Source organism: Delphinapterus leucas, chromosome 1, assembly GCF_059928025.1.
Source record: "Delphinapterus leucas isolate spDelLeu-1000000601 "Yukka" chromosome 1, BTC_Dleu_Yukka2, whole genome shotgun sequence".
Taxonomy (NCBI): Eukaryota; Metazoa; Chordata; class Mammalia; order Artiodactyla; family Monodontidae; genus Delphinapterus; species Delphinapterus leucas.
Genome location: NC_143129.1, coordinates 35,693,717 through 35,714,559, shown reverse-complemented (window position 1 = coordinate 35,714,559; position 20,843 = coordinate 35,693,717). Strand labels below are relative to the sequence as shown.

General features: G+C 37.0%; 1 protein-coding gene across 1 annotated transcript in view; it reads left to right on the top strand.

The window, feature by feature from the left end:
• Window positions 1-20,843, top strand: part of WDR64 (WD repeat domain 64) — a 147,027-nt gene that overhangs the window by 37,584 nt on the left and 88,600 nt on the right. The window contains exons 8-9 of the mRNA XM_089907955.1: window positions 14,051-14,130; window positions 20,419-20,558. Of these exons, the coding sequence (XP_089764081.1) occupies window positions 14,051-14,130; window positions 20,419-20,558 (220 nt within the window). The remainder of the gene's footprint in view (window positions 1-14,050; window positions 14,131-20,418; window positions 20,559-20,843) is intronic.

Genomic DNA, 20,843 nt, shown 5'->3' with positions numbered 1-20,843 from the left:
AAACAAACAACCTGATTAAAAAATGGGCAAAAGATCTGAGCAGACACATCACCAAAGAAGGTATACAGATGGCAATAAGTATATGAAAAGATATTTCACGTTCTACATCATTAGAGAAGTGGAAACTAAAATCACAATGAGATATCATTACACACCTACTAGAATGTGCAAAATCCAAAACACTGACAACCTCAAATGCTGGCAAGAATGTGGAACAATAGGAACTCTCATTCAGTGCTGGTGGGAATGCAAAATGGGTGCAGCCACCTTGGAAGACAGTTTGGCAGTTTCTCACAAAACTAAACCTACTTGCCATATGATCCAGCACTAAAAAGCACTAAAAGCACTAAAAAGAAATAAGCTATCCATGAAAAGTCATAAATGCATATTACGAAGTAAAAGAAGCCAATCTGAAAAGGTTACATACTGCATGGTTCTAACTATATGACATTCTGGAAAAGGCAAAACTGTGGATAGACAATTAAAAATCAGTGATTGCTGGGATGCAGGGGGAGGGAGGGTTGAATAGGCAGGGCGCAGAGGATTTTTAGGGCCTTGAAAATACTCTGTATGATACTATGATGGTGGACACATGTCATTATACATTTGTCCAAACCCACAGAATGTACAGCACCAAGAGTGAACCCTAATGTAAACTGTGGACTTTGTGCGATTATTATGTGTCAAGGTGTAGGTTCATCAATTCTAACAAATGTACCACTCTGGTGAGAGATGTAGATAATGGGGGAAGCTATGCATGTGTGGGAGGGCAGGAGCATATGGAAAATCTCTGTAATTTCCACTCAATTTTTCTGTGAACCTAAAACTGCTTTTAAAAAATTGTCTATTAAAAAAATGCACTGAGCCACAAATTAGAATCTGATTTGCTGCAACAAGAAGCGAAAGGTCTTCTTTAAACTTTGTTTTAAGGATGAAACTGGAGGGCATTATGCTAAGTGAAATAAACCAGACAGAGAAAGACAAATACTGCATGGTATCACTTATATGTGAAATCCAAAAAAAAGTAGAACTCATAGAAACAAAGTGTAGAACAGTTGTCACCAGGGAAAGGGTTCCCTTTCCATAGGGAAAGGTTCATAAAAGTTTGGTAAACTTTCATATAGGTTTTTATAAAACCTATAAAATGTCTGAGGATCTAATGTAAAACGTAGTGACTATAGTTAACACTGTATTGTATAATTGAACTTTGCTAAGAAAGTAGAATGTAAATGTTCACACCAAAAAAATAAATAAATAAACATGTGAGATGATGAATGTGTTGATTAACTCAGGGGAACCCTTTCACAATGTGTATATATATCAACTCATGTTATACAGTTTCAACATCTTACAATTATATGTCAAAACTGAAAAAATGAGATAAAATACAACAAAACACTATGGGTAAAAACTTAAAACTTCAAAACCCTTACCTAGTGATTCAACTCCATTCTTAAAACTTACTTTCTCAATTGTAATCATTTTCTTCTGAATTTGTTTTTCTGTTTAAAGAATCAGTGAGTTGAAATGAGACAGAGTCTTGCTTTCTTTTTCTCTTTGCATTTAGGGTACAACTTTAAAAAGTTCTGGGAAAAATGGTGGAGAGACAAATATGACCCCCTAACAAAACACAAGTGATAGATACCTCCTAGGCCCTCTTGAAGTTTTAGTGAAACTCACAAAAAAATGGAAAACAAAAGATAGCCTTTGCACATACAGAGCTAGAATTTCTTTAAATTCCAAGGCTTTTAATTTAAGCAATGGAATAACAGAATTAGAAATTTAATGAAAGATGAGAATATCACAGTCAGTCAGATGACTGACTACCTTAAGTTTTCCTGGAAGCTGTAGTCTTCAGGAAAAACACATATTTCCCCTTACGTAGAAAAAGCTGAAAATGTTTATCTTGGTGTAAAACATATTACAGTGAGAGATGATTTAAAAACTTTCTTCAGTACCTTAAAAACAATTTCATTTCTTGACACCACATCTGACACCACAAATATCATTTCTACGTTTTTGTGACATAATTAACTAGCTAGTGATTATACTCTGGCATTTTAAAGGAATACATTTCTGAAACATTTAATTAAGAACTAGATGCCACCTTATTTCCGATTTGATTTTATACTATGTTGGCAATTCATGATACATTCATAATCATAAAGAAACATTGAGAAAACATATACAAATATAATGTCTTCGTGGTGGTATAGAAAAAATATATTTTGCTTCAACATCCAGAGAAAGGATTTTTATTTGCAAGATATACAAACCTACAACCATGATTTCCACAGAACAAATATTACCAGTACACTTACCAGGGTAATTCTAAGTTTATATGGCAACCAGAAAGCTGTATAAGGTAACGTAGTTCAGCCTTTAATCCAGAACTGTATCAATTATTCAACAAATATTTACTAAGTCAGAATGTGTTAAGAACTGTGGACAATACAAATATGTTTAAGTCGTGGCCCCTGTCTTAAAATCTAAGGGGGAAGACAAGAAATATAGACATAAAATCAGCAGTATGGTGCAGCCAGCTCATGTCTGGAATTTGGCCGACTTATTGTTAAACTCTGCCATGATTAAAATAAGCTCACAAATCAATTATATTGAAAACAAAGGCAGTAAATACTCAAAACTCATTACTTCTTATTTATTTTACTACATTTTACTATTACCTATGTTCTTGAGGGTTTTATGTCCTGAAGAACATAGTGCTATATAATGGTGTGCAACTCTGTATCTTTTCCTAACTCCACGTTAAGAGATGTCCCTTTGCTGGTTTGAAATCAGCCATGAGAGAAATATTTATACCATGGAAAACAGCAAATGTTGTAAAGCAATGGCACACTCCCATCTCTACTTTCCCAGCTCAGTGAATGTTAAACATTTATCAGCGCACTACTACCTAGGATAATTTGCGTTGCAAAGAAGAGCAAGTTAAAGGCTAGTTGACTGGTTTAGGATTATAGGCATAATAGGAGTTCAGAAAGGGAAGCGCTAAATAATGGTCCTCCAGCAAACCCATAGAGATAAGAACCAGAAGTCTTATATAGGGGACTATGTAAAGCAACTTGCCAGTGATTTCATTACACAAGAAAGTTTAAAGCAAACACAATAAACGTGCCTAGGTGGCTTTTGGATGAATGAAGTGGCTTTTTTTACCCTTCTTAAAGACTGTCTTTACATTGGTATGTTTAGTTGCCTATTGTCAATTAATATTACAAAATAGAAATCAGAAATTGATCTGCACAATATTGACAGGCGCTAAGTTCCAGCATCCTTCTCTCAGACCTCCACATCTCACCATATCAGCTTTTGAACACTCCAACTCGCACTATACTGACTCAATGATGTTGCTGAGGTCTCTGATACCTTTATCTCTCAGTATATTGAATTTTATCAGCCCTTTCCTTGACTTTCTTCCCTTCCTACCTGCCTGGATCCCAAGTTAATCATCTGAGTTTGTATCTCACCAGCATTCTTCCTTGATTTATACTCCTATCTGTCCAATGTATCGATCAGCAAAATCCCAACCCTCTTGCTCAGCACAGCCCTTAGCCCAGTCTCCCAATCCTTTTACATACCTTTGATTAACCCCCTCTTATTCCTCTCAGTGACTATTCCAAACTTCAACTCCTTTCACCCTCCACCGATGTCCTGTCCTTCTATATGATCAAAAAAAAAAAAAAAACAACCCCTGTGGCCTCAGGAGTAATTCCCCAACACCTCAGATGTTTTCAGAATTTTCTATATCCACACCCAGACTTAAGTCTTTTCTTTTTGTTTCAGAGGTTGGTAACACACCTTCCATTGGTGACCCTGCACTTAACTTCTTCTCCAGGATCTTGCTACCTCAGTTTCTCCCACTCTCTCATTTTCAACCTAAAATGCTCAAGTCTCTTGTGATCTGAATAACGCTTTTCTTGACCTTTAGTGTCCTTTGATCTATCATACTACACCTATTCTGGAAAGAGTACTCTGCATTCACTATCCCCACTATCTTGACATTACTCATTCCCTCTAAAATCCTCTCTCATATAGCCTCCCGGCTACTACTCTACGGAAAAGACTCTCAAATTGGCCAATAATGTCTACATTGTCAGACCAAAGGAAATTAAACTTGGAGCATTCAGCATTACTGATCTCACCCATCCTAAAACTCTATTCTCTTGGCTTTTGGGAAGCCAGAGTTTTCTCCCGGTATCTTACTGTCTGACCTTTTCCCTTGTGATTCCTCTTTTTGTGTCTGCTCTTTTTGCAGTGGTATTCTCCAGAGTTTTGTCCTTAGCCAACCTTACTTGTCACTTTCTACTCAATTCTTGGGTTATGTTCCTCTTCTCCAACATATTAATACCTGTATACTAATGAAAACCCAAGCTATCTTGAATGTTGGACTTACGTATACCTACTCACTATGTCCACCTGGATATCTCATAGCCCCTTAAATTTCACTTCACTTCCCCCACTTTTTAATCTATGCCTTTTATAGAATTTAAAAATTTTCTTGGTGGCACCATGATGCATCAAATCATCTAGGCAGAAATTTAGCAACCCCACATGACTCCTTTTTCCCTCAACCCCTAAAAATCATCAGTCACCAATTTGTCTATATTGCCTTAAAACTTCTTGTTGAATCTATTTTATATTCTGTATCTCTATTGTCCTAGGCTCTTCTCTCCAACTACCCTCTTGTCCCAATACTCTTCCAAACTATTCTTGTAAGGATGATATCCAACCATCTCAATGTCCTTCACATTTCTCCATCACCTGCCACAGCACTCCCATTATCTGGTTCCTGTTAACCTCTCCACTTCATCCACTTCACTGCTCTTTACTACCTTGTTCTTAGGTTCCTGTTATCCTGTTACTCTGAACTTCTTGCTGATCCCTGGATACTGCATGTTGGGACTTTGTACATGTTCAGTGCCTGAAATACTCTCTCCACTCTTCCTCTTAGTTCTTCTACCTCAACCTCCATAATCCTGTGGGGTTTTTTTCTTTTTTTGAAAAGAGGGAAGTTTTTTATTTTTAAAATTGTTTCCAGTTTTTTGAGGTATAACTGACCCCATAAATCCTTTAAGGATCAAGTGATACCAACTCTAGGAAATTTTCCTGACCTCTCCCAGCAACCTCTTCCCCAGCTGGGTTAGGTACCCTTTTCATGCTTCAGCCTTTGTACTTATTGCATTTTAATTATGTTTAAGGATGTGTCTTTCCAAGACACTAAGCTTGTTGAGTTTTTGTGTATTCAACATTCTCTTTCTGATAGTCCTATAATTTGAACAAAACTACATAGATGACTCCAGAAGAAGCTCTAGAGCAGGAGGCTGAATATTCACTTTTTTTTTTTTTTTTTAGCAAATACTTATTGGTAAGTTACTTTGTTTAAAGCACTGTATTACATGTTGGAAATTTAAAGATGCATAAGACTTGGTCTTTGCTCTCATGTCTAATGAGGGAGAAAGGAAATAGATTCCCAGAGAGGGTGATAAGTGTTATGATATCAATTTAAGAGAGTTGTATGGGAGCAGAAGAGAGTTCTCAGAGCATCTTAAGGTAGGATGGGAGTGTGGATAAAAATTGAGGTAAGCTTCCTGAAAAGGAGTGTCATGCATACTGAGTTCTGAAGAACTGGTAAGAGTTAGCCAGGCAAAGCAGTTGCAGGAGAGTAGAGTTGATAAATAGTCACATTAAAGAAATGACATTTATAAAGGCACAGAAATGAAAAAGAAGATGGTGAATTCTAGAAACTGTAAGTGGTTCAATATGATCGGAACAGATAGAAAGAGTTGGGAAAGATGAGACTGCATAAGCGAAACATGAAGAGACCTGCATACCATGATAAAAAGTTGGAATTTTAACCTGATGGCTACAGGAAGCCATTGAATACTTTAGAAAGAAAAGTGATAAAATTCGTGTTTTTGACAGATTACCCTAGCAGCAAAGTGGAGAATGGATTGGGGAAAGGCAAGTTGAAAAGAGGGAGACCAATTGGGAAGATACGGCAATAGTTTAGAAAATAAATGATGGGGGTTTGAACTGAACCAGTGAAAGTAAGGATGGAAAGAGAACAGATTCTAGTATAATTTACAAGAACTGGTGACCTACTGGATGAGAGAAATAAAGGAAAGAGAGGAATCTAAGGTTCATTTTTTCATTCTCAACAATATTTAATGTATGCCTATTATAGATCAAAAACTGTTCCAAGAAGTGATATAATGGTATACAAAAAAGACTAACTCTCTCCTCTCCTGGAGTCATATTCTAGTGGGAGAGCAAATAATCAAATGAATAATACAGACTTAGGTGAGTAGGTGATGGAGATGAAGGAGCATTATGGGATAAAGAGTGATGGGAGGCAGTAATCTTGACAGGATGGTCACGAGAGACTGCTCTGAGGAGATAACATGTGATCAGAGATCTGAGTGAGGTGAAGAGCAAATCATCCAAAGATCTAGAAGAAAAGCATTAGAGCAGCAGACACCAGGCTCAGTTTGGGGAAACTATATACGTGGCTGTGCTTTTCACTACGAGAGAATATAAATAAAGGAATACATTTGCAAGGGAATTCTAGATCACGCCTGCCACTTATTCATTGTCCAAGAGTCTTGAGCATGTTTTTTTAACTTATTTGAACCTCAATAACCTCATTTATAAATGGGAATAATACTAACTTTCTTAGCTCATGGGATTTTTGTGCTACTCAAATAAGCTGAAATGGGTGAAGGTGCTTTGAAAACTAAACCCCCTTAACAACTGAAAGTATTATTATTTGCTTATAGACATTTAAGGTCTTTTGTGGAGACTGGATTTTTAAAGAACACTGATTTCCGCATGCCACCAAAATCTATGATAATAATAAATACTCTAACACTGCAAGAAAGGAAATAATAAATACTCTAACACTGCAAGTTTTCCTTTGGGAACAATTTGTATGGGCCAATATTCCCTTTTCCAAGTATTAGGATCTTTCAATCAGGTGGTGAATGCTTGTATTAGGTCTTAATGAAATGTTAATAGGTACCTTCTTTTTGTCAGCAAAAACATGCCCTTCAACTGACATGATTCTAGGAAGATCTAATTCCCTTTTTTTTTTCCAGTGACGTATCCTCAAGAGCAGAATTGAGTTAGTCACACTCTTATTCCTTTTTATTTATTTATTTATTAACATCTTTACTGGAGTATAATTGCTTTACGATGGTGTGTTAGTTTCTGCTTTATAACAAGGTGAATCAGCTATACATATATATATATATATATATATATATATATATATATATATATCCCCATAACTCTTCCCTCTTGTGTCTCCCTTCCTCCCACCCTCCCTATCCCACCCTTCTTGGTGGTCACAAAGCACCAAGCTATCTCCCTGTGCTATGTGGCTGCTTTCCACTAGCTACTGGTTTTACATTTGGTAGTGTATATATGTCTATGCCAATCTCTCACTTTGTCCCAGCTTACCCTTCCCCCTCCCTGTGTCTTCAAGTCCATTCTCCAGTAGGTCTTTATTCCCATCCTGCTCCTAGGTTCTTCATGACCATTTTTTTTTTGATTCCATATATATGTGTTAGCATACGGTATTTGTTTTTCTCTTTCTGACTTACTTCACTCTGTATGACAGACTCTAGGTCCATCTACCTCACTACAGATAACTCAGTTTCGTTTCTTTTTATGGCTGAGTAATATTCCATTGTACATACGTGCCACATCTTCTTTATCCATTCATCTGTTGATGGACACTTAGATTGCTTCCATGTCCTGGTTATTGTAAATAGAGCTGAAATGAATATTGTGATACATGACTCTTTTTGAATTATGGTTTTCTCAGGGTATATGCCCAGTAGTGGGATTGCTGGGTCGTATGGTAGTTCTATTTTTAGTTTTTTAAGGAACCTCCATACTGTTTTCCATAGTGGCTGTATCAATTTACACTCCCACCAACAGTGCAAGAGGGTTCCCTTTTCTCCACACCCACCCTCTCCAGCATTTATTGTTTGTAGTTTTTTGTTTTGTTTTGTTTTGTTTTGTGGTACGTGGGCCTCTCACTGTTGTGGCCTCTCCCGTTGCAGAGCACAGGCTCCAGACGTGCAGGTTCAGCGGCCATGGCTCACGGGCCCAGCCGCTCCGTGGCATGTGGGATCTTCCCGGACTGGGGTACGAACCCGTGTCCCCTGCATCGGCAAGCAGACTCTCAACAACTGCGCCACCAGGGAAACCCTGTAGATTTTTTATTATGGCCATTCTGACTGGTGTGAGGTGATACCTCATTGTAGTTTCGGTTTGCATTTCTCTAATGATTAATGATGTTGAGCATTCGTTCATGTGTTTGTTGGCAATCTGTGTCTTCTTTGGAGAAATGTCTATTTAGGTCTTCTGCCCATTTTTGGATTGGGTTGTTTGTTTTTTTGATATTGAGCTGCATGAGCTGCTTGTAAATTTTGGAGATTAATCCTTTGTCAGTTGCTTCATTTGCAAATATTTTCTCCCATTCTGTGGGTTGTCTTTCCATCTTGGTTACAGTTTCCTTTGCTGTGCAAAAGCTTTTAAGTTTCATTAGGTCCTATTTGTTTCTTTATGTTTTTATTTCCATTTCTCTAGGAGGTGGGTCAAAAAGGATCTTGCTGTGATTTATGTCATAGAGTGTTCTGCCTATGTTTTCCTCTAAGAGTTTGATAGTGTCTGGCCTTACATTTAGGTATTTAATCCATTTTGAGTTTATTTTTGTGTATGGTTTTAGGGAGTGTTCTAATTTCATTCTTTTATATGTAGCTGTCCACTTTTCCCAGCACTACTTATTGAAGAGGTTGTCTTTTCTCCATTGTATATTCTTGCCTCCTTTATCAAAAATAAGGTGACCATATGTACGTGGGTTTATCTCTGGGCTTTCTATTCTGTTCCATTGATCTATATTTCTCTTTTTGTGCCAGTATCATACTGTCTGATTACTGTAGCTTTGTAGTATAGTCTGAAGTCAGGGAGCCTGATTCCTCCAGCTCCATTTTTCTTTTTATCCTTGTATCCCATTCCATTTTTACTTATGTGCAAACAGGGACACACACACACACACACACACACACACACAGATGCAACCATTCTTTGAGTTTAATAAATCTTTTTATTTATATGTTTTGTTCAAAATGAATGTTAGTATGTATTTTTTATTTATGTAATATTATTGTAGGGAATTTAAATTCCTCCTCTCTGCAGTGTTCTGTAGATTTGGTACTTTGTAGCTGTAAACACTTAAATTATCTAGAAGGTTTTCTTTTTCATACTTGCCAGTACTTTCTGGTCTTAGGTCTGAAGAGCATCTATTTTGCAATAGGCAGGAGTTTGTCTTTAAGCTCAATTCCAAGCTTCCTAGTATTCACCATATCTCCTGGAATTTGGCCCAAGAGGGTCAGGAAACTGTGAGACAAAAATACACAAACTCAGCAAATAATGATCATTGATCTATTCTGTCAAATTCTGGCTAACTTTTCAACTACTTCCTTGGGTCACTCTCCTAAATCTAGAAGCTAAAGAGATTTCTCAAGTGATACAGTGTAATCATGTTTTCCAGAACTGTCAGTGCCATTGAGGAGTCATTTCAATAGAGAGTCGAGTCCACTCCATCCCTAGATTCATCGTATTCTTATCTCTGCAATTTCGTATGATAAGTCTTAAACTGAGACAGATGAAACTGCATTTATACTAATTCATAATTGGCCAGTTGTTAAAATGGAAGCCAGTACAGCTCCCAGAAAGGCAGGAAAAAACTCCTCTCAAAAAAAATTTTCCATTTAAGAAATGATTATCATTCTGGTCATAATTTTGTATGGTAATTTCACAAATGTACCAGCAGGAAAATGAACATATGCTATTAATATTGCCATGTAAAGAATATTGGCCTATTGCAAGACAAAATTTGAACCATTAACCCTTTAATAGCTTGGCAATTCCAAGAGATGAGCAATTAACTACTTAGCATTACTCTTTATTAGTTACCCAGCTTGGAGGCAGATTGTAATATTAGAAAGTATGTAGTGGTTCTCAGTAGGGTTGCTATGGAGCCAGTCAGAACTGGTTTCTGTCTGGCACTCAAGGCTTTGTGACCATTGAACACGTTACCATTAGCTCTACTTAGTCTCAGTTTTTCCGTCTTTAAATGGGAATGAACATACCTACCTTGTAGTGTTATAAGGTATGTAAAAATTAACCTAATTTACTCATGTAAAGTGCCTAGCTTAATGCATGGTATATATAGTTAGTGCTCAATAAATGTAAAAGTTCCTCTTTTTGTTTCCTTAATAAAGATACTGAAATACATCAGAAAATGAATTTTAATACTGAGATCAGGTGGAGTTACTGTAGACCTGTACTGGTTTGTTCTTTGTGTTCCCACTTCTATAGTAGGGGTCAGAAAATGGCATGTGCCATGTTCAGTGGGCCATCTGCTTTTGTAGCATCTGCAAACTAAGAATAAGTTTTACATTTGTAAATGGTTGAAAAAATCAAAAGAAGAGTAATATTTCATGACCCATGAAAATTATATGAAATTCAAATTTCATTGCTCATGAAGTTATATGGGAACACAACCATGCTCACTTGTTTACGTGTTATTTACAGCTGTTTTTGTGCTACAGTGGCAGAGAGTAAATAGAAAAGTGTAAAATATTTATTATCCGGGTTGTTAAAGAAAAAGTTTACCATACATGATCTAAAGTTTTCTATTGCACCTTCTCTTGTTCTTTGGGAATGGGTACAATATGGATTAATCACAGGCAGTAACCCATAGTGAGGACCACTATTTTAAAAAAAATACCTTTACCTGAGGCATGCAAATTTCCTGCCTTACATCATTAAGGAGGAAATAAAAATGACTTCTTCTCTGTCCCCTGCATTCCTCCCATCTACCCCAACCCCAAGGGAAGATAAGAGAGGATACAAGCTTGCTCAATGGCCCTTCACCTTTAGCAATTGCATGATCCCCCTGGAATGCTTTCCTGTCTGAACATCATATTACATTCAGTGAATAACCCTAATTATGTAACGTTCCATCTGATTACCCTGCTTCCCTCTCCAGATCAGAGCTCACAAATTTGTGTAACATTAGCAGGGAAACTGAGGTGAAGTATGCTATGATTCAGGCAAGGTCTTTTGATAGTATAGTGTTTGGTTTTTTTCTTTCATTTTGAAGAAATTATTAGAAAATGTTTCTCCTTCAAAAGTACTATTATCTCAGGGAAAGATTCAGAGGGAACTTCCCAGAACCAATATATTTCTATTCTGTGTGACTCTGAAAACTGGTACAGTACTGTCAACCAGTGGTATTTTTCCCTGAAGGGTATTCAAACATATTTATTGGGAGTCTTCTGTGTTCAAAGGCCCATGGTATCTACATTTTATTTTGTTATGGAATGGACAATATGGGCCAACATTGTACATAAGACTATGAGTCTAGTGCTATCTTGCTGTGGTCACTGTTTAGAGGTGGGTCTCCCTGAGGCATCCTAGACAAGAGGGTGGTCCCCCCCAACCCCTGGCCTACCACCCCATCCCTGAGGAGGGACCATGGTGTGGAGGACCTGAGCTCAAGTCCAAACACCAAACCAGATATCTCACTGCACTTTAAGATGCTGAGTGAAAACTCTCTTCATTCTTCAGATGTAAAATGCTGTGGAAATACTAGTTAATATTATCATAACTTTCTCAGAGAACACTCTGGTATGTACCAGTTAGAGTAAATTACACCTAGTTACAGAATAAGAAAGCAATCTGTTAAAAACTATGCAGTTGAATATGTATATAAAATATCTGTGAAAAGCAGCTCATCTTTTAAGTTTTTTCCCAGTTGACATCAATTATATGAATTTTCTTAGCTGCAACTGGCTTTATTGAAAGACACAGTTCATCCATTTCTGGTCCATTTAATTATGTGGGCCAGGAAAATAGATTAATTTTATCTAATGGGCAGGTATTTTAAAAAAACAAAAAAATTTTAATGGGAAGTATGTATGATCCCCATTTACATGCTGAGACATTGATGTAAAAATGTTTGATAGATCCATAATCAACTAACAGGGCATTAAATGTTTCTTTTCCTGCTATCATAGAATTTCAGCTAAAGTTCCATTTAAAGAAAGATATACTAAACCATCCTCACAGAATTATTAGAAGGTAGTCAGACCAGTCCCATGACTCTTATCTTATCCATGGTTCCCAGTAAGAGCCTCTTATGTAAATTCCTGAATTTAGTTGAGCAAATTTTTTCTTCATAATTTTTCTGACATTAAACAAAGTTGTTTCAGCCAAATCTTATATCTGCATCTTCCCAAAGACTGCATTTCAGACTTCATTTACATGCTCTCTCATTGACTTTGTGATTGTGTTCTGAGAAATCTACAGCTTGTGTTTAATTCACATCCATTTCTTTTATAACCTAAATTCACGTTGGGCACTTATAATGAAAATTTATTCTCACCTGAAGTTTAGGGTGATAATTGCAATCCAAGACGCTTCTGGGTATTGCCCCTTAGGTTTATTATCTCAAAGATAACCCCAAAATATAAGCTACATAGAAGTTATGCTTTATGAGGCCCAGTTTTTGTAAAGAGCCACATTTGAAGAAGTGTAGTCTAGTGGGCAAAAAGAATTAAAAAGAAACTGCAATATAATTTAAAATTACAAATACATGTACCCCTTGACTTGCAATACCACTTCTAAGAACTTGTCTTTTAGAAATACATACATATGAAATGGTACTTTTATAAGAAAGTTGCAGTATTATTTGTAATCACAAAGAATTTGAGAAAGCTTGATGTCCCTCAGAAATTAAGTGATGATTTAGTCTTACAAAGGAATACTCTATGACAATTAGAAAAAAGAATGAGAAAATTTTTTACCTACTGATTTGGAAAGATCATCAAGATATATTATTAAGTGAAAAAACCAAGGAACAGAGTAGTATATATTACCATTTTATTTAAGAAAAAAGAAAAGAAAAGGAAACATACAAGGCAAGAGGAGACTAAGGTCAGGTGCTTTATGCCTAAGGGAAAATAACATGGTACTAGACTAGAAAATAACACAAAAGACTTTATTTAGTTGGTGGGGGCAGGAGGGTGGAGTCCAGGAAAGGCCTTTCTGAGAAAGTGATATTTAAGCTGACACTTACAGGAGGGTGTCTGTTAGTGTGGCTAGGATCCGGGGAAAGAAAATCTTTGGCCTGTGCAGAAGCTCTTGAGGAGAAAGAGAGTTCAGTGAGGCCAGAAAGGAAGCTAAAGAGACCACATGGCTGGATCCAGGGGAAGAGGAGAGCATGGAGTGAGCCTGAAAAGGTGACAAGGACCATCCAGCACCATATGGGCTTGGTGGGCCAGGTGAAGGAACCTGGTGTTTCTTAGAGTATCAGGAGTCCACTGGAGAAAAGTGATGTGATCCAACTCATGTTTTAGAAAGATCACTTTGGCTGCAACTTGACAACAGGATTTGGAGTGGGATTGGGGAAAGAGAATGGGAAATAGTAGAAGCTGAGAGATTAGCAGTTTATTGCAGTAGTTCCAGTGAGAGGGGATGGAGAGTTGAACCAAGACATTGTGGCGGAAATGGGAAGAAGTGGTCAGATTTCATGTCTATTTAGGAGGTAAAATCAACAAGACTTGACAGCAAGTTGGATGTGGGTAGTGAGTGAGAGGGAAGTATCCAAATACATTCCTGCCATTCTGTACTACACTCATTTAGCTGAGCAATATACTTTCTGGCTTAAGACGTGATATATCTCTGCCCATCCTTAACACCAGCAAAACTGCAACTCCAGGGTGGAGGAAAGGATTTCTTTTTAAACAGAAACAACGCAAATGCTGCATTAATATCATATTATGGAGTAAGTAGATTCTGTGGGTCAGTAAGAATTTAATCTTTGCTTATAATATTTTCTGTGGGTAAATGGATTCATAACAACTTAGAAGTGAGCCTCTCGAACACAATCTATTTATAAGTTGGAATTATCTTTATAAGGAAAAACATACAAGCTTTATATCTAATTTGTGTTTTGCAGGCCTGTCAGAGAGTTTTCCATGCCAAGAGGAGCAAACACTTTTTGTTACAGTATAAAAGCAAATGTGATTGTCACGGGAGGTAAGAGGACATTTCATGTTACACAGAGATTTTCTACTTTGCAAAGAGTGCTCTCCTTAATTAACACAGTTATAGAGTTTCATACAGTTATCGCATTTTACTGCTAGAGAAAACTTTTAGAGAATTTTAAAGTTTGTATAAAGTCAAATCTGTCATTCTTTTTCTTTGTGGCTTTTTGATTTGGTGGCACACTTAGAAAGGCCTTCCCCAGCCTGTGAATGTGTGAAACAAATTCTCCCATATTTACTATAATTTTTTGTTTGTTGTATATTTTACTTTTAAATCTTTAATCTCTCTAGAACTTGTTTCAATGTGTAAGAGCATGAATTCCTAGCCTGGGACCCATGTGTGGGCTTTAAGGGAGTCCTACAGCCCCTGCGGCTGAATGCTTGTGTATCTATGTGCATTTTTCTGGAAAGAAAGTCCAAAATTTTATCAAATCCTCAAAGGAGTCCCTGACAAAAAGGTCAAGAGCCAATGGTTTAGCATTAACAGAGAAGAGGACCAGGGATAGAGTGTTGAAAAATACCAACATTTAAGGGCTAAGATTATCTGCTGAGAGTAGGAGGAAAGATGACAAATATAAGAAACTTGAGGGGAAAGGTGATGGACTGAAATATTCTTCCGTCCTCAGACTCCTTATCTATCATACTGAGGTTCTAAGACTGGGATGGCTTTCAGCCTGGGCTCTGTAGTCAGACTGCCTAGGAACAAATCCTGGCTCTCTTACTGGCAAGCTGTATGGCCTTGGATAGGTTATTTAATTCCTGTATGCTTCAATCTCACCTGCAAAATGGAGCTGATAATAATACCTACTCATAATGGTATTATAAGAATAAAGTACTTACACAGGCAGGGTCTTGCACGTAATAAGTCTTCAATCCAAATTTGCTAATACTGATGCTAACAATAACAAAAAAACACCTACTTCATATGGTAGTGTTTAAGATTAATTGAGGTAAGGTATGCCTGGCACATAGTAGGTTATCAATAATTATTAATTCAATTCATTTACAACAGTTAGGCACAATCACTTTGATCAACTTATACAGGTTTTGTTGGAATAAATTGAAATCTCCAGTTCATTAGGAGGCTGTTACAGAAGTCATGAGTGAGATGGTGAGGGTCTGAGTTATTGTAGGTGCTCTAGAAAAGGAAAAGCAAGAGTCAGTCTCTAAGACATGGAAAAATAAATTATTCATAAGGCCTGGAGACAGAATGATATTGGGGATTAATAAAAGGGAGCAGCCATCTCCAAGTTTGTAAGGAGGGAAACATAGAAGAATAGCAGTTGCATTGATAATTACATAGAAATTGAGAAGAGGGTGCTTATATGGAGAAAGAATGCAAACAAAATTTCAATTTTGAACTTAAATACTTAAATATCAAGTGTCAGTTAGACATCTGAGAGGATATTCCTACTGGTGATGGGTAAAGATCTGGCTGGAGATAGGAGCTGTTAAGGACTCCGTAGGCTACCTGTGTGTTGGAGAAGATGAGCTCCCAGAGGCTCCTCAAGGACATCAGGGTCACCTTAAAGGAAACAAGGGACATGTAGACTTGAAAGATGTAAATGAGCAAAACAGAAACACAAACAAATAAACATCAAGAAAATGGCCTATACTGGAGATCTGAACTTTAAAAGAGAAAAAGGATTTTAAAAAAGAAGAAGAAAGCCCTGCCATCAAAAACATCAACAAATATACCATTTGGTAAATGCTTAGAGTACACATATTCACTAAAGGAGGCGAGATGTTAGATGAATAAGTGCTATTGGCCCTCTTCCATGTAAGATTTCTTCAAATTTCTTCTCCCAAAATGCACACAGCAGGCAATATTTGGTTTCCTACAAAGAGTATCCTGCCTCAGCCTTGAGGTACACATAAGGATAGCTGCACTTTCACTTCATGACAGGGTAATCTCCTTTGAGGACATAAAGTTAATTTTTTTTCAAGTACACTGTGCATTTAAAGTTTATACTGAAATCTGTCCTCAGCTTTGGGCCTGCCACAACACTTACTTAAAATTAGATTGTGGTTCAAATCTTACTTTTAAAAATTTTGTTGTAGTCTACTGGAAAGCAAAACTAATGAAAACTGTGAACTAGAAGATAGAAGAACTGGGTTTAGTCATAGCCTGGCCACTAACCAACTGTATGATTTTCAACAATCACTTAATCTCTGCCTGGTGCTCATTTTCCTTATCTGGTAAAATGAAGAAGTTGGACTACATAAATTTTAAGATTCTTTTGAACATAATACTCTGATACTATTGTTTTAAAAACTTCCTGTTCATAGGAGATAAATTAAATTGTCCTTTTGAAAAATTGGAGCCGAGTTTTCCAATTAGATGTTATTCAGTATATAACCACAGCTTCGTGTATTCAGAAAAACAAAGCATTAACTGGTCACAAACCTACATTTCAGTTAAAGACAGCAAGAAAAGAAAGAAAGGTGTCTGGATAAGAACCTGAAAAGCAATATGTGGGAGTCACGGCTTAGACTGGGGGCAAGTTTCCTGACACTCAATACTGATGTTTCTAAGCACACACAGGAATCCAACTCTTTAAGCTGTACTAATTAAGGCTATCATGTAGAGAGCTCCATAATGAGATCTATAACACATAAGGGAACAGAAGAAATACTAAAATCAGATGTTTTCAATAAAAGAAGTAGAATGCTTGTATCATAATTTCCTGATCCCCCATTGCCCTTTCCTGACTATCTTGGCTCATTACTTGCAATGGTCCTGGCCAGAAGTCAGAAGGAGGGAGTAGGTGAGGGAAGGAGAGTATATTGGTGGTGAGAGAGTAAGCAGCAAAATTGCCTGAGAATCAGACTGCAGTGGATGCTGCATTCACGGCAGCTTGTCTTCAGTTAGATAAAAGCAATGACTTCTGTCCTGCTTCAACCTGAGCCCGGCACACAAAGCCTTTGAAAAAGTAGTACTTAAATACGTGGCTACAGTGAGATTTGACTTCTAAAATCTGATTGTTCTGAAAGATATGCTGTCACATTAATCTTAACCAATTCCTTTGGACAACCCTTCGTTCCCACACAAAAGAATGCAAAACATAAGAATGGACCAGGGCTTCCCTGGTGGCTCAGTGGTTAAGAATCCACCTGCCAAGGCAGGGGACATGGGTTCAAGCCCTGGTCCAGGAAGATCCCATAGGCTGCGGAGCAACTAAGCCCGTGCACCGCAACTACTGTGCCTGTGCTCTAGAGCCTGTGAGGCATGACTACTGAACCTGCATGCCACAACTCCTGAAGCTCGCGTGCCTAGAGACTGTGCTCTGCAGCAAGAGAAGCCACCACAATGAGAAGCCTGCACACTGCACCGAAGAGTAGCCCCCACTCACCACAACCAGAGAAAAGCCCATGAGCAGCAACGAAGACCCAACGTAGCCAAAACTAAAATAAATTTTAAAAAATAAACTAATTAATTTTATTTAAAAAAGAGAAAAGGAATGGACCAACTTTTGTATACTTTGTAGTCTTAAGTATTTTAATCGGTTCTGGAAAAAAAATGTGTTTGGTAATGTTTTGGGACTCAAACCGCTTCAGTGCTTATGGATTAAAGCATTTGACTCTCACTAACCTCAGTGTTAATTATTATAAGATCCCCATTTCAGCTTTGAAAACCTGCTAATTATAGTGTTTCTAGCACTCTTTCAAAGGCAAGAAAACATTTAGCAGTATGACTGACAAGCAGCTAATTCTTTTCACCATTTGTAATTTATTGAATTGCCACAGTTATGGAGCCTCTGTTAGTAGAAAATGCAAATCCTCAATAACTGAAAACACATTTTTCTCAGGAGAATACTCTTGTTGATTGTTCCACGTGCAGTATGTAGCAGCTGATGACTCAAAATACACTCTAAAAGCAGATTTGCTAAACATAGTTGAATGTGTTAAATGTGCAGGGACGTTTGATGAGCTTGAAAAAACAGAAGTTCTTGCAGAAGGAAAAAAAAAAAGCCAAACCAGGACAAGGTATTTCCTGAGCATTATTTTGGTGAACATCAAGAATTTTTTACCCAATAGTTGTCTCTACTGGCCATTTTAAGAATTAACCTCCTAATTTGGAAGGTCTAGTATATAAAAACAATTATCTGCCATCCCAACTATCTTGGGGACTCTGCATGCATTTGTTCATGTTTCATTCAACAAACATTTATTACACAGCTGCTCTGGACTAGACATGGTAAACCTCATAAAGATCAGGTTGAATTTCTAATATTCAAGGATTCAAAATCTAAAGTACAAATAAGGCATGTTTATAGATAGCTATAAAATGGAGCATGAGACAGCTGATTAATAATAATAATAATGCAGTTGAAATACTGTATGCATTTAGAGGTTAGTACTGTGTCTCTCTGTACATTCTGGGTCCAAAAAGTAGCCACACAGACTATATAAGGATTTCATTACTATCAATGAAAAGCAAGCAGAGCTGGAGGACCTCTGGTAGTAGATAATAGAGAACCTCTGGAAGATTGAGTTTCCTTCACAATGCATATTGAACAAAGTCCTTAGTTTAAAAGGCCTGGACATTTCTCAGGTGGCAATCGTCTATTGAATCCTTCTGCATGTAATATACAAGTCATAGATTTTCTTCAGGGGATAGTGGTCTTATCCTTCAGGAGTGACAGTGCCCATTTCAGCAGTTACCCTAACATTATCTAGGATGATTTATGGGCCTGAGGCTTAGGGTTCTGAACATATCTGAGAAATGTGACACTTCTTAGCCATAGACAGTGAAAAGCAAATCAGGCAAGATACTGCATTATTGGAATTACTCAGCTTTAATCATGTAACTGATAACCAATTTTACTGGGTCTAAAACAGTACTTTGTTTTATATCTGCTAATTGAATTGTTTGTATCTTTTACCCATGATCTATTGTAATTTTGATATTAAAAACTAAAACTTAATAAAAATTTTATTATCATATATGTTTATACACACACATCTAGTTATATCATAAAAACTGCCAGCTATTCACCAAACCTATATTATGTCTTACTGGATATACAGCTAGACTACATTTCCCAGACTAGAAAGTGCATTCAGTACAGCATCCTGCAATTTCTTGGTAAAAATACATTTTAAAACAGTGATTTTTGTATTTGGGCAACATTTATAATATATTTTTATTTGTGTATATTTTATGTGTGATAGTAATTTTTGTTGTTGTTGAGAAAAAGTATTTTCTGAAAATAATTCAAAGTATTTAAATATAAATGGGAAAATGTTATTCTTTTTTCCCGTTGCGGAGCACAGGCTCCGGATGCGCAGGCTCAGCGGCCATGGCTCACGGGCCCAGCCTCTCCGCGGCATGTGGGATCCTCCCTGACTAGGGCACGAACCCGTATCCCCTGTATCGGCAGGCGGACTCTCAACCACTGCGCCACCAGGGAAGCCTGAAAAATGTTATTCTTAACTCTGAAAATAAAATGTTTATTCGTGGGACTTCCCTGGCCATCAAGTGGCCACTCCTCACTACGATTGCAGGGGGAACAGGTTCGATCCCTGGTTGGGGAACTAAGATCCTGCATGCTGCATGGTGCGGCCAAAAAGAAAAAAGAAGTCTATTTGTAAGAGAGAAAAAGAAGTTAACAGTGACAACCTATAGGGTGTGGAACTAGGGATTATAAGGGAAAAGAGGACATTTTTACAATAATAATACCCTTCCATACTGTTTAAATCTTTCACTATGTACCTATATGATTTTAACAATTAATAAAATCTTATCTATGCCATGATAGTAATTGCATATAAATTTTGTATGCTCATGAGTATGTGCTAGAAGGGAAGACGGAAAAACAAAAACAGCTGATTTGTTATAATGGTAAAGATTATGTGCAATTTTTCACTTCCTTTGATTCCTTTTATTATTATAATGCTTGCATAATTTTAAAATGTAGAAACAAAAGAACAGCTGTCTTAAGTACTTTTGGGAAGTAAATAAAGTATAAATAATACATTAATGCATGAATGAGTAGGAAAGTGTTAAATCAAGAAAAGGACTCATAGAATATTTATGAGAATTCACATTTATATATGTAAATACAATTATTAAAAAACAGCCTTGACAAGAAGAAGCAGATCCAAAACAAGGCTAGACTCTTAGCAAGTCAATCATAGACAACATCCTGGAAGAAACAGACTGTGATTTGATATTAGAAGAAAGATAAGGATATGATTAAGGGTGAGAGAGACTCTTTAAACTGTGACCACCTGCAACTCAGAGAAAATAAATAATCTTCACGTGTCCTTCTTTCAGGAGATGATAAAGTGCTCCGGTTGTGGCACCCCAATATCAGCACCAAGCCAGTAGGGAAACTTGTGGGGCACATGTTCAGTATCACCGAGATTGTAACAAATGAGACAGACCAACATGTCATCAGCCTATCTTCTGCAAAGGTAACAAAAAGAAAACAACAAAAATGAAACAGAACAATTCTTTCCCTTAAAATCAACTATTGGAAAACCTAGAATACATACAATTTTTGACTGAAATGGCTGATAGTCACTGAGAAAAATATTGTGAATTTGGATAAGGAAATGATAAGTCACTGTGCTCTGTTTCTATTGATTTCAGCATAAGAAAGAACATATTTAAAGAGAAGAATAAAAGGAATACAACATTAGAAAGAGAGCCTATCCTCAATAGTAAAACACAATATAGCCCTCCCATGATCATTAAAG